The sequence below is a fragment of the Emydura macquarii genome, unplaced genomic scaffold (genome assembly GCF_026122565.2).
Source record: "Emydura macquarii macquarii isolate MOO-44397 ecotype Brisbane River unplaced genomic scaffold, CSIRO-AGI_Emac_v2 contig_587, whole genome shotgun sequence".
NCBI classification, from domain to species: Eukaryota; Metazoa; Chordata; order Testudines; family Chelidae; genus Emydura; species Emydura macquarii.
The window spans coordinates 6342099-6357381 of NW_027130724.1; the positions used below are offsets into that span (position 1 = coordinate 6342099).

Consider the following 15283-nt stretch of genomic DNA (forward strand, 5'->3'; position numbering starts at 1 on the left):
CCCAATGCTGGAGTGTATGTTCCTCCCATGTGATCTCCCTGCATTCTCTGATAGAGATGAAAGGGGAGGGATGGAGATTAATCTTCACTATTGGAGGAGTATCACAAACGCATCACACCAGCCTGGTGAGGCAGAGAATCTGTAGTCAGGGAGTGGTACCTGGAAATTCCCTGAACCTATATAAGGCAATGGGAAGTGAACACCCAAGCCATTGCATGTCATGGTGTATTCCAGCCCTCACCCCCCAGTTATTTTGAATCACCCTCTGTTGATTCCAAAGATCTTATCTCTTCTCCCACCTTTCACCGGATTCCCTTAAGACAGCTAATCCGACTGACTTTTCCTTGATTCTAAATGCCCTGCTGGCTCAAGAAATCCATCTGCCATACAAGCAAACAAACACATACCAAATCCTCCACTGCATTGAGGCTTGTGCCCTGCCTGAGGACATGAGCAGTTGTGGGGAGGGGGTGGGTGATAAAAGGGCACCCAAGTCTAGCTTCTATGCAGAATTTATGACACAAGGATTTTAGCACTGCTGGGCTCTAAATCCTCCTCTAGGCTAAAGGTTTTGGTTTGCAAGCTCTTATATGTTTAATAGCAGGCTGTTCCATTTTGTTTCTTTGGCTCCTTTGCCACCAGATATGGTGCTGATTGACTGGAGGGATGTAGGCGAGACAGTTGTCTCAGGACCAAGTCCTCAACGGGTGTAAATCAGCATAGCTTCACTGAAGCAAATGTCTCTGTGCCAGTTTACACCAGCTGCGGGTCTGGCCTTGTATGCCTCCTGCTGGGCCCACCTCCACCCCATGGCAAGCATGCGCTCCCAGTCTCCCCAGAGTTATCAAACCCAAGTCTTTAACATTCCTTTCTGCCCCTCCTGAGTTTGCTATGGATCGTGTGGCATCTCTGGCTATAATAAGAGCACTGTGACCAAAGAACTGTGATTTCATTCAGCAGCAGTTGTTCTGGCGAGGCCATCGGTATTAGCTTCATCGCTCCTTTGGCTCCACCTGCATTCACCGCCGGCCCTTTATAAAAACCCTAGAATGGCACCATCTGGATGGTTGACCCCATACTAAGGGCTGGATCCTTCCTCACTGAAGCCAATGAAAGTTTGCTGGATCAGGCCCTCTAATCACTCTCAATCCTGCAGGAAGTCATTGGGCATTCGGCCTGTGACTTCAAAAAGGCCCTGATCCCGCAAATGCTTGGATGCGTGCTTAACTTTAAGCATGTGAGCAGTTGCCAGTGAAGTCTGTGGGAATGCGTGTGCTTCAAGCTAATCACATGCACGGGCAGGGCCTTTATCTTTTTGAATATTAGAGACCTTTGCTGATTGCTCTCCTAGTTCCACCTAGCAGCACAGAATTTAGAGATGTAAAAGAAATATATTCCAGTTTATATATTGCAACTAGTGCAAGAGCAATCACTGTATTTAGCTGCTTTTATTATTTCCCATCATTTATGGGCTGCTTGGTAAGAACATAAAAATTAACAGAGTGGGTTTTTTAAAGTGTGGGGATTTTTACATTTAATACTCTTCTGTACTCATTTTAGTGTGTTTTCTCTTAACAGCCCACATAATAAACGAAGAAATACCAGTAATCAGTCATCTAAATTTCAAACAACCAAGCTACAGAAAATAGTCCAGCATTACTCATCCAAAGAAAACATATGCAAATTTTATGAGATGCAGTGAGAGGGGAAAGTAAAAATCTCAGACCATGTTGGTCCTGATAATGAGAACACTTTGCAATTCTCACAATGCACCTTTTAGAGAGATCAGGATTGATATTCCCTTTCCACAGATCAGGAAACTGAGGCAGAGAGGTTAAGTGACCTGCCCACTATCACCCATCCAATGAATATCCAAGCAGGGATTAGATAACCCAATACTCAGATCATTAGACACACTCCTCTCTTCTTCTTTGTATTAGAATGGCACCTCAAGGCTCCCACTGAAGGATTGTATAGACACACCCTGCCCCACTGAATTTACAAAATAAAAGGACAAGAGGGACACAGGGTGGGAGGGGAAACAGAGGCCAGAGACTTGTCCAGCATCACTCAGCTGGATAGGGACAGAGCCAGAAATAGAATGCACATGGTCTTCTGAAACATAGTCCAGTCCCCCTAGCCACTAGACCATGCACTTGACAGAATAATAATGATTTCTAACTCTTATATAGCATTTTTCAGTAGATTGCAAGCCCTTTACAAAGGAGGCCAGTCTCATCACCCCCATTTTATGGATGGAGAAAATGAGACATAGAGTGGGGAAGTGTTTCACCCAGCAAGTCAGTGATAGAGCCAGGAACAGAACCTAGTTGTCCTGAGTCCCAGGTCAGTGCTCTGTCCATTAGCTCCACACTGCCTTCTCAGTGTTGTAGTCTGAATCAGTCTGATGCAAATGGTATCACATTGCACTTTATTCTTTGATACAGCACTTTTAACCACAAAGTGTTGCAATCCCTTTACAGATTGCTTAGGCTCGCAATTTATTTTTAAGAGTACATTTATATATTGGAGGCTCTGGGTCACATTCTCAGCTGGTGCAAACTGGAGTTGCTCCATTGGTTTTAATGGATTGCTGCTGATTTACATGAGCTCAAGATCTGGCTCAAGAGTTGTAAATCTGTCCCCTGCTATCTTTCCAGCTTTTGAGGGGTGTGTCTCTAATCAGGTTTTGTGTCCCTGAGTGGCTTTTGTCCCTACTTTATGTAATTAGTTAATGCAGAAAGAAACAGATCAGAAAGGGAAGAAAAAGAAAAGAAAAATAAGGAATGGGGGAGGGGAACAGAAGGAAAGAAAAAGATGGGAAACAAAGAATCATAAACCAGATGGAGTGTAAGAGATGAGAGAGAGAATTGGATATACAGATAGAAGAAGAATAGCCTTTAGAGCAAAGGAGAGGTTTAAGTCTTTGCATTGAGCTCACTCAGCAGTCAGATGAGAGCAGGGAGGGGACCCTGCTTTGCCTCTAACTACAAAGCTGCTCTCTGAAAGATTTTTCTTTGACATTTCCACTAGGCTGTGAAGGAGGAGGTAGAGGTGGAGGAGACAAGAGGGGGTTGAACAGGGGGCTTAGAGAAACAAAAGGAAACCAGCTGCAGAACTTCCTGAAGAGAAAGAGAAAGAGAGAGAAGGAGAGGATTATTTAAAAAAAAAAAAAAAAAAAAAAAGTAGGAAAAGGAGGTTTAGCAGCCAGGATCTGTGAGCCTGCCCTGAGATCAACCTCTCCCACAATGACCAGTGCGATCCTAAGGAGGAATTCCAGTAAACAAGGCTTACAGAACCTCATAAGGTAAGTCTGTACCTGCCTAGCAAAAATAGAGGAGGAGTGGATTCTTTGTTCCACAGAGCTCAGTCCATTGATTTTCCACCATGGCAATTTGATTTGGCTAATTCTAAACTCCACGGGCTGTTTATTTCACAGAGAGAAATTTGTCCGCTCCATGGTGAGAAGAGTATTGTTCCGTTGGGGTATATATGTGCACACATACATTTAAATCAGTTGAACCTATTAATTAACAGGACTCTTAAGCAGACAGAACATCCTGGAAGCAGGGAAAATAAATAAAACTCAAATAACAATATCAGCAAGGCAGATTTGAGTTTACTGATGGCTTTTCCAGAAGCACATAGTTAAAATAGCTAAACAAGACTGTACTGTAATATTTACCTGAACCTGATGGTTTTTCCTCTTGGCTTGGAGAGTTTTTGTGTGTGTGTGTGTGTGTCTTAGCTGGAGAAGAGGAGGTCTGTCTAGTAAAGTTTCTGGAGGCTAATATTATGTGCTCTGTATCTGTGTTTCTAGGCAGCGATCCTTAAAGGGTCAGATCCCCAGCTGGTGTAAATCAGTGTTGCTCTATTGATTTCGTTGGTGAAATGCCGATTTACACCGTCTGAGCATCTGGGTGTAATCGCTAGGGCAGCTGGTTGGACAATTAGAACATGCTTGATTCCTTTTTCCCATAAAGACTGAGCCCAGATCACTCTGGAGAGGATGACTGCATTCTGTTCTATTCAGTATCGGGGTGGGACTCTATTCAGTTGTAACTGTGCTGCTTTTTAATGAGGAGTGGAAGCACCACTTTTGCTCCTAGACCTTTTGCCTCAGTGTCCCTAGCACCCTGATCATTACAGGCATTATGGAAGCTTGTCATGACCCATGCAGCAAGGTGTTGAAAGCTCATATTCAACAAGGGAAATTCACTGCTCTGTTCTTTAGTTTAATGTTAAGTTTGACTTAGTGGCGTGGGAAATGGAGAGCACTGGAGACTAATGTTCTCCTTCGAACCACAGTTTGGGCATGTTAGTCCTCCCCTGGATGGACAACTGCCCCAGTGGATGCTTGCCCCCAGCTGCGAGTTGGAGGGGCCACCTGCAATGTGTGTTTTTGTGTAGGGGGGGATTCCAGTCTCCAGGCCCAGGTCAGTTAGGGGATTTCCCTGAGCACTACTGCAGCCTTAAAGCTGACCTCAGAAGGGGCTTTTCTCTCCCTGGATGCAAGAGGAATTTATTTTTCATGTCCATTCAACCCAGGCATTTCCTGTACTACCCTTTTTGGGGGCCTGTTCAATACCTGTGGGAGTCCACAGAAAGACTCCCATTGACTCCAGCCGGCGTTGAATTAGTGCCATGGAGAGACGGAGGTATGGCCACCTCCACTCTGACCCGTTCATGTTCCTCTCCTTAGCCCTGGCTCCAAGGGATTACTCCATTTGATGGAATTTCATTTTGTAACAGTGCGCTTGGGGCTGGCTCTGAAGGTGTAAACAAGTGCAAGTGTAATAGAACCATCAAATGCATTCAAATACAGGACACGCGGCGTAGAGAATGGGCCAGGATTGGGTGCTGCTGGGCAAAGGTAAAATAAGACTCCCCTTTTCAGTCTTCCTCAGATCTCAAAGCTGGGCTGAAACTCTTTGGAGGATACTAGGGTGATGAGCATGGTACAAATGCTCCATAGATATATAAATAGATAAATGAGCCAAACACTCTTACACCTTTCCGTGCCCCAGTCCAGATTGCCTCTTAATAGCTGTTCATAATTACTCTCAATGTTGATGGGGTTTACATGTGCCCATTGGGGAAAATACATGCCCCCTGATGTTTTATCAAATTAGAGGGAGATTTTAGGGAAGATAGGGATTAAAATTATGGTTGAGTCTGGTCGTTCGGTAAGTGGATTTTAAATTGGATTCTAGCGTTGGAGTTTGTATATATTGTCCCTATTACACATGGGGGAAAAGAGATGGATTTCACCTTAAGTTACACACATACAACTCCACTGAAGTCAAAAAAAGGCAGTAGGGTTGCCCAGGTATAAGCAGAGGCTGGTCCATACACTGTGCAGAACTTTTCATATACAGTGAAACCCTCCAGTTGAGGAGTCATTTTTCTGCACAGAACAACTTCATTTTAAGTTTTGCTATTAGCAGAATTGCTGATTGCACAGCTAAACAATTCAGGACTTCCTTTCTGCCTGCTCTGTCACAGGACTGGCGTGGGACTGAACTCATTCATGTTTCTAACGTGCTTTGAGATTCTTGGATTTAAGACGCTACAGCAGTGCCAGGGAGTATTGCTGCCATTCTGCTTTGCTGCATGAATGGAGTTTCCAGGTTCACTGTCAACATGGTGGTTGCACTGCAAGCCTACATAGTACACACACACATCTGTGTATGTCAAATGTATGTGGGTAACACAGGGACAGACTCTGATCTCAGTCACATTGGTGTCAAACTAGACTTAACTCCAGTGACTTCAGGTGATGCTGAATCACTGAGCTTTTTCCCACACTTGCCTGTTTGAAGCAACTGTTGCTGACAGCTTTCCCCACTTTTCGTTTCGACATGAAGGCACTGTAATTTTGTCCAACCAAGGGACCCATTGGCAACTTGCCAGCAGCCTCGCGTTTGCATCTAATCTGCTGGAAATAAAGAAATTTGCATCCATCCTTGTCTTTAACAGGGAGGCGTGGCCCCCAGGAACTACAGGTTCCAGCATACAGTGCTGAATGTGAATTCAAGCAGCCCAGCCCTGCTGCATGATGAGAGTTGGGAACAGGAGCCTAAAGAGGCTGCACCCTCATACTAAAGAGAAGGGCAGCCATGGGCTCCCTCAGACTCTGTGGGCTGCACGTAGGCCCCTCATTGGCCCCATTGCCCCACATAAGCTGTTCCCTGCTGTGCTCCTGTGTGGTGATGTGATGTGCATGCCAGGTGCATTCAGCAATACTTTGGAAGTGCTGTTTCCATAAGCATCATTTACTATCAGTGAAGGTCCCCCATGGAGAAACACAGGAAGAATGATATTTCCAGTTTGAACAGGAAAGTCACTTTCCTGACATACTGGGCTAGAGCCTTTGACTTCAGCAAATTTTGGATTGAAGCCTTAATGCCCGAAGGGTGGCATGAGAATGAGAGCTCTCCGGGAAGGCCCCCTGGCAGTTGTTCCCTGGAGGGCCATGAGCAGCATCTTGTTGCATCTTGGAGGTGGATTGTAAAACAAGCCCTTCTTGCTCTTTTTCTGGCCACTGGCAAAGGGTGATACTGGGGGGTAGCTAGAAGGTGTGGCGCCGGGCGGATGGCAAGGTCTTAGTTTGGAAAGAGCTTGACTATGGATCTATGACAGAAGCAAAGAAACAAATGCTTGTTTCTGAAGTGAACCTACTCCGTGAGCTGAAACACCCAAACATTGTCTGGTATTATGATCGCATCATCGACAGAACAAACACTACCCTGTACATCGTGATGGAATATTGTGAAGGAGGTGACCTGGCTAGTCTAATTGCAAGATGTACAAAGGAAAGGCATGTGAAATCTGTTCATGGGACTCTCACGCTCCCTCCTAAATAACCTGAGCATTTACTAAAATTAAGCTAAAGCACAATGCATGAAAACACTTGACAGGAGCACAGTCATTTGCATCTGAAAAGTTGGTGACTGGAAAGCGTCCATCAGGCTAACAGAGCTAGGGATACGCCTGATGATTGCAGAGAATGCCTTGCGCAAGTGACTGTAATTAACTAGAAATGACATCCAAAAAGAATAGGCAGTTTACAAGCTTATCTAACTCTTCTTCCCTCCAATGTGTACCCAGGATCTCCCATTGTTGGGGAGGGTCTCTATCAGGCAATGGATTTCAAAAGAGCATCCATCAGATATCAGGCTGCTTTGTCCTGTTTGTAATAAGTTAACAATGATAATACCTGAGAGACACGGTGGGTGAGGTAATAACTTTTATTAATATCTTGTAAGAGCTCTGTGCAAGCTGGAAAGATTGTCTCTCTTACCAACAGAAGTTGGTCCAATAAAAGATATTACCTTACACACCCCATCCCTCTAATGTCCTGGGATCAACACGGCTATAACAACACTCCATACAATTACGATAATACCTAACACTGCTATGAGACTTTGTATTTTCAGAGCACTCATCTATCTATCTGTTGATCTATCTATCAGACATGCAGCTATTGCTTGTCATTTTGATTAATTCAATTCACTAGCACCCCTGCTCGAATTTTACCTTCTCTGTATGTATTGAGTCTCAAATGTTTTACAACAGAATATTGCTATTTAATTAACCTACAAATCAACTTCTTCATAAATCTGTTGTACTGTATGTGCCTCTGCTCAATGGCAGATTGCAAAGCTTCTTTCACAAATGCAGCTTCCACTGTCTTCTGAATATGGGCAGCAACCTTGAGATGGTTTCATATAATCAGATTTCCTTAGTTATTTAATTAATTATTGCAACCGAAGTAGGGGTGTGTGTGTGGGGAGGAGGGGTAATAGAAAAGCCTCTACTTTCATAGCAGCTGGTGTTATTTTTTCCCTTATTTGTGTGGACGGACTCAAAAAGTTTAGGTTTGTACTAATGATGGGGCACGGATCATCTGCTGGGTCTGTGTTTGTTTGTACAGTGACAAGCACAATGGAGTCCTGGCCCATGATTGTACTGCAGTAGCATCTAGGAATGCCAAACAATAAATAATAATAATGATCACTTCCAAAGCATCAAAATCTGAACTCTGAATATCATCTCAAGAAAAGGGGTTGAAAGCTGAGTGCCAGGGAATCAAGAAGAGAGGTGGAGGCTGTCGGTGCAGAGAAGGATCTAAGGCATTTCTTCAGTCATACAGAATTATTGCTCCCTTGGTATCTCATCAGCCCAAGGAGACATTAATACTTGCAAGAGAAGCCAAATTACGGAATTTTAAACTATACTACCCTTACTTTCAGGCCCAGTGTAGATGGTGCCTTAATATGGAGATGCAGCTTGTGGAGACTGCTTGTCCCTACATGCAATGTTGCTTCTTGATCCAAGCAACCTAGCACCAGGTACCCACAGGCTCCATGGTTTATATCTCTTGATTAAAGGTGAGGGATGCTGTGATCTGCATTGTGTAACTCTCTGAATCATTTTAGCCCACGGGTCCTGTTCTAAATTCTCCTGGGTTTTAGGCATTTTCACAATTCCACTGGCTCCTCAGATTTTGGTGTCATGTCCATTTTTCATAGCTCTTGGAAGAAACATTTGGTTGGATGGAGGATCACCCTGCTTAGTTGTTTTCCCCGCCCCTCTTATCCTGCCTTCCCTTCCTCATGCACCTCAGTTTTCCCAGGGGTCACAAGGGTTTGTCTGACGGGGAAAATTCTATCCTCCGTTTCTTGGTGTTGCCTTGTTTGACTCTCCGGGCACTGAGCTTTCCGGACAAGATCTGCGAAGGGAGTGTTTGAAGGGTTGGGAGGTGGGGTGGTTGGCAGTGAATTTCTGGGCTGAAAAGAGAAATAGCCGTAGGGAGGGAAGTCTGTGGGAGGTGAGGGGGTAATGGTGACTGGGATGCAGGTCTGGGATTCTGGGATCAGGATGGGAATCAGCAGTGGGCAGCAAGGGCTGGGTAGGTTACCTATTCATCAATCACACTTTTTATGTGCCCATCATGTTATCTAGGCGCTAGATACCAGGGGGTGGGGAAGAGAATGTGCAAGGAAGAAGAGGGGCAGGTGAAAGTAGCGGGGTGGAGGGGCATAGGCAACCAGGAGGGGGTCGGGCTATTTGGTCAGGGGAGGGAACAGCTGTTACTGGAAGGTCAGGTTTCTTTCCCCAGAGCAGCAGGAGGACTAGAAGCTGTAGCTGAGTATCTCAACACAATTTACCCAAGGACAAGAACAGACCTAGGGGTTAAAAACGCTGCTTTCCACCCTGCCTCAATCTTTCCCCAAGAACCCAGAGATCCACAATGATCTCTTCCCTAGTGCAATACCCTTTCAGTCCCTCTGTTGTTGTTCTCCCCCCGCACAAGCTTTGCACCATTACTCACTCATCCAGGGCATAGCTGACAGGCACCTTAGCAAGCTCACTGAGGCAGAGGAATGAGTAGGGGGAAATGGTCATAAGCCATTTGCTGGAAGCAGGCGTGAGATCCGCTTTTCCCAGGAGCGGTGCTGGGCTTGCAGGACAGTAGTAGGGGCATGGTGTGCCAAACAGGAAAGTGCTGGAGGGGCATGCCCCATTCTTAGGATTCCCAAGGTGAGCCCCCTCCCCTACCTATCTCGAGTACGACTTTGGAGCTGCCTTGTTTGCAGGCAATATTGTTGTGCTGACATCTGTGTCTCAACACCGGGCCTGCAATCTTCTTTGTCTAGGTGGGAAGTGATGCGCTTTATGTGGGGAGCAGATACCCTCTCCCCACCCTTTACTGTCTAGGAGTGCCTGCGCCTCTCTCATTGCTCATCTCCACACGGGAGAGGGTAAGCCTGCCTGTAAGCCTCCTCAGCACCTATTGTCTCGGAAGTTGTAAAAGGGTGGAGGGGAAGGTCAGCAACACAGCCGGACCCTAGAACTAACACACCCACGTGCATGTAGCACTGAATTGTCTTTTGGCCTTGAGCAAAAACAGAGCCCTGCCAGAGGAACTGACTGTTATTTCAGAATATGGACAATTAGGCACCTTCCTTCACTCTGAATAAAGGTTGGAGGGGGGGAGAAAGGCAGGGCTTGGATAGCAAATCTGTCCCCTTCCCTCCCCCCAGAAATCTGTCGTCTTTGTTGTTATCTAACACTCTTTCATCCAAGGATCTCAAAGGAGCACTTTGCAACTACTAATGAGCAATTAATGGGTTAACCCTGTGAGGTAGGTAAGTGGTGTTATCCCCATTTTACAGAATCTGAGATTCAGGTGCTGTGTCAGGGATCAGCCAATGAATCAGTGGTCACGCTGGCAACAGAACCCAAGAGGCCTGGCTCCTGTGAAGCTCTCTGTCCCCTCCCGAAAACAGTTAAATCAACAACAGTTAGCGTCATGCCAGTAAATGGATTTGCAGCTCGAAAGCCAGACGCTCAGAGGCAAAATCCTTTCATTTGCAGATGGAGCCTCACACCCACTTCTGGAGCCTTGGGTGGAAGAAACACACCCTGCCCCATCTGAACTCTTGGTAGTCTGTGGAAGGCTCCGTTCCCCTTTCCAGGAGTGACTTCGCATTCATAGGATACCCACATTCCACTCTTCCTTTCCACCTGTGCCCCCAAAGCCTGCTGACTAATCCTCCTCTCTCCAAAGGAGGAATGTGAGCTTTCCCTCCTGAATACCATGTGGATTCATTCCCAGTGTTTCCTAGCACTGTGGATTGTTATATCAGAAGTTCTGCAGCTGCCATGCACCTAGCCAACAACTGTAACTTTACTGTTCCATAAAGTAAAGGGGCTTCCTACAGTGCTGTCAATTTTATTGCACTCTGTTACCACCAGCTCAGTTACCCTGCCTCAGATATTTGACTTCTCCAGACCATCTAAGGGCCCAATCCTGCTCCCATTGAAATCTGCAGGAGTTGGTCTGAGCCCTTTAGTGCACATGGAGTGCAGTTTATTCCCGCTAACCCTGAACAGTCTTGGTGAAGCAAGCAAATCCCCAGAGATGGATGAAGCATCAACTGATGGAGATAAATGAGGATGCTGAGAGAAAGGGTTTGGCTTGAGAGTCTAAACATTGACAAATAAATCTGAGAGCTTTTCAATATGAAGAGGCAATGGATAGAACAGTGGTCTGGGTCTCAGCACACCTAGGTTCTGTTTCTGGCTTGGCTGCATGACAATGTCTGCATGTGCTGATCTGTGCCTATGTGTCAAGGGCTCAGTGGAGTTCGGTAGAATTAAGTGGTGTATAATGAGTGACTTATGAGCTATTGTTGAGCGCTTGGATTCTAATATCTCAGCTCATCAGTACTATAAAAAGCATCAGGCCTGACTTTGATCTCACTTACACCAGTTTGAAACTGGCGTAACCGCTATGTGGCCGCTCATGGCTTACACCAGTGTAAACGAGAGCAGAATCAGGCCCATTGAAATTGGGGTTGGAAGACTATAGAGCCAAGTTTCCCAGAAAACGATCCCAGAAACCATCAGAATCTTTGCCTTATCGATGTGAAATTTCCTTCCTTGCAAGCGTTAAGTATCCTGTTGTTATTATTATTATCTAGCTCTGGTGCTAATCAAGGTTTATATGCTAGAATCTGATGTATAGGCCTTATAGCACTGCTATCCAGGACAGTGTTAAGGTAGTTAATTCATCACAATTCCTGCCATGTTAATCACAGTCTATATGCTAGAATTCAGGCAGTGCTATAGTTCTGCTATGTGGAACCCATCATGTTTTAAAAGATCTATGGTATGGTACAATTTACTCTTCTGCTTTTGAGTTTCAGGTTCTAAAATCCCATCTGCTCATTCAGTTTCTGGCTTTCTTGGGGTTTTTTTTGTAAACTTAGGTCACATTGGGTTACCCAGGGTATGTTAAAATCGTGTTATAGTGAAATGTACATTTTTAGAAAGCGCTTTTATTTACCTGGTTTGGTAGGACTGCAACCGTGTCAATGTCCTACTGAGGTCAGTGACCCCAGGTTCTGATTTACTTTCTCAGATAAGAAATCTGGGATTATTGCCAATGGAATTCTTTTGGAATCTAGGTGGGGGTTAGGGTGGGAGGGGGTGGTTTCTTTCCTGCAGCCTTTGCATAAGGTTATCTATATATGTCTAAAAAGCACAGAAGGAAGTGACTGAAAATCAGAAAGGGTGCTTCTGGTTGGCATAATAAACCTTGGCTTCTGGTTGGCATAATTTTAAAACGTTCTTGCTTTCAAACTGAGCTGTGTGGATGCAGCAAAGGCAGTAAATAATGCACCACAAGACATTCCAATCAGAGCAGAAGGGGCTGCTATGTCCCCACCAGTCCAGAGTGCAAAATGCTATGTATCCATCTGTGGCCTTTTTTGCATCAACACTTTCTGAGTTACAGCATGATGTGCAGTTACAGTGCCCTCCAGAGCAACTTCTCAGTTCAATAGCTCATTTTAATAGGCTGTCTTCTGTTTCATCCATGCAACACCCACTGATTTCAGAGAGCAGAATTTGGCCTAGTGAATCATGGAACAAGACTAGTTTCTTCACAATTAATGCTGAAGGTAGCTTCCCATTGGAGGCCTGTGGTAGAGAGAGAGAGAACAATCTAAAAAATCAGCAGTACTGGAGTTCCTCCTCCAAGATCCTCTCCCTTTTCTTCATCATCAGGATTCTGAAATGTGTCTCGCCTCACATGCTTTTGGAGCTTGTAAATTACCAGCTCTGGGTTTGAACTGCCCATTGCAATGTGCCATGACAAGTTGTCTTTTCAGAAGAATTTAACGGAAAATAGGCCTGGCAGGATTTTTTTAAAAAGCAATTAATTCAGGGTCCTATGGAATTCATTTACATAGCAGAGAAAGAATAATTTTCACCACTGCTAGCAGGAGTAGGTTAAATGTGATGGCCTGTGTTCTACAGGAAGTCAGATTAGATGCTCATAATGCTCCATTCTGATCTTAAAACACTGTGAAAATGTCTTCCCTGAATATTTTCTTCTGCTGTAGCTTGCATTGTGGTATCAGGATGCCTGCCCCAGGTTACCATCTGCTCTGCCACTCGGGAGCCTTGCATTCAACCTGGTCTCATTCCTCAGTTAGCACGGCACAATACAGGGTTTGTTACACCTCATCTTATTACGGTGGAAGTCCTGAGCAACAGATTGTGCTGACACATGAGGGGGGAGACTGATTTATAAAGGGGAAAGTTTTTTGCACACAAATACCTCAGTAGTTGGCCAATGCTGGTAGTGAAACTACAGAAAAAGTGAATGCTAGTTTGATGGGAGTGTAGGATAGTGTCTAACATCTGTAAAATGGGGATAATGTATAGAATGAAGCTCTTTGGGACAGGGATCTTCTTTTTGTTCTGAGTTTGTACAGCATCTAGCACAGTGGGGTAAATAATACAGTAGAACTTCAGAGTTATGAACACCAAGTTACAAACTGACTAGTCAACCACACATCTCATTTGGAACCGGAAGTACACAATCAGGCAACAGCAGAGACCAAAAAAAAAAAAAAAAAGCAAATACAGTACAGTACAGTACTGTGTTAAACATAAACTTCTAAAAAAAAAGGGAAAGCAGCATTTTTCTTCTGAATAGTAAAGTTTCAAAGCTGTATTAAGTCACTGTTCAGTTATAAACTTCTGAAAAAATAACCTTAAGATTTTGTTCAGAGTTACGAACATTTCAGAGTTACGAACAACCTCCATTCCCGACGTGTTTGTAACTCTGAAGTTCTACTGTGCTTCTTTTCTCACACACTTTGTCTGCCATGTCAATTTAAGAATATAAACTCTTTGGAGTAAAGATAATCTCCTACATTGCAGAAATGAGATGAGCTATGGTGCATGAAAATAAAAAATCATTAGAAGTAGCAGTGAAAACAATTATTTGTAAAGCCCAGTACAGTTTGGTTCAATTTCTGTTCAGGAGTTGGGTGAAGGTTTGGGCTGTTTCTTATTTTATCTGTACTACTTGGCCTGTCCTTGTCTGAAGATTTGCTTTGTTTTGTTTTCCTTTTAATCAAGCAGTGTTTATTTTCCCCAGCTTCTTGCACCAAACAGGTCACCAGGGAGGAGATCTGAGATGATTCAAGGGAGGTGTATGAGGCTCAGCTCTACCCTACTGTCTTGTCCGGATCCTGAAGGCAAAGCTGTGTTTTATAGGAGCAGTGGGGGGAAATGACTGAGATAGTTACAAGCATGGCAAAAAGCTTGGTATGAGAGAAAGGCATAGGATGAACCGTATGCATAATTTTCCCCCCTAAGCTCTTCTAGTCTAAACTCTGTAATGAAGAATCCATACTGATCTTTGCAGCCCAGGAATTGAACTAATAATGGCCCAGCACAGTGATGTCTTTATATGTGTGTCTGAACAATGAGCTAATCTTTCAGAGCCAGAATAAACATTTCCTCCCTGGAGGGCTTGGTTGTGAGACTAACCTTGCTGCCTATATGGGATATCTTTCCCTGGGTTTCCCCCATCTTCTTCACAAAATCCAACCCACTCCTAACAAAGTAGGTAATGATTTTACTGAGTCTTTGCTATTAAGCAACATTATTCGTAGGTCAGAGAATCTTGTCTCCTAAGAAATGAGGCACCATTGTCTGGTCATCTTAGGTTAAAGAGCCCTGTGTTGCAATCATTTTGTTGGCCTGCAGTAAAATGGTGCTTTGTGTTGAGGAGTGCAACCACTTTCTCCTGCATTCCACTGGGAGCCTGTAGGAAGAAGGATTGACCAGTGGTTGGGGTGCTAGCTGGAGAGCTGGGTGCACTTCCTTGCTCTGCTAGAGGTTTCTTGGTTGATCCTGGGCAAGTGACTGGGGGGCCTGATGTTTTAAAAGGTATTTAGATGCCTAAAGAGACAGCTGGGCACCTAGTGGGATTTTCAAAAGAAAAAGTACCTAGGCATCTACCCTCATTGATTTTTCACTTATCATAGGACTATGTGAGAAATCATGCTGGGTGCTAATTTGACCCATGGGATGTTTGGCTAGCAGTGATGGGAGTAAATTGAGCCAAAGAAAATTTACAGTGCATGTCCTCAAACCGTGATGTCTGATAGAGACTGTGGAACAATCTCCTCAAGGGAAGCAATGAAAGCCCCATTATTTGAGTACACAAAGACTACAAAAAGAACATGCCTTAGACAATGATCTACAGCATTGGTATTAAGAATCTTTTTTATTTATCATTTATAAAAGTTAATAAATGATTAATGGATGGTTTAATAGCTGGCTAATCAATTGTTAGAGGGTCATACAGGTCAATAGCTTACTTGTTACCCTGACTTATAATCATCTGCAGAACCTCCGGCTGATGCCCTTAAAACCATCTATGACATGTACAACTCATGTCTATAACATG

At 44.3% G+C, this 15283-nt stretch overlaps 1 protein-coding gene across 7 annotated transcripts in view; it reads left to right on the forward strand.

Moving 5' to 3' along the window:
* Positions 1-15283, forward strand: part of LSP1 (lymphocyte specific protein 1) — an 80990-nt gene that overhangs the window by 14975 nt on the left and 50732 nt on the right. The window contains exon 1 of one of the 7 annotated variants that reach the window (XM_067540593.1): positions 2704-3307. The exons of the other annotated variants lie outside the window; for them this stretch is intronic. Within the exon in view, the coding sequence (XP_067396694.1) occupies positions 3249-3307 (59 nt within the window). The 5' untranslated portion in view covers positions 2704-3248. Of the gene's footprint in view, positions 1-2703; positions 3308-15283 lie in introns of those variants that run through there. 7 annotated transcript variants of the gene reach the window in all.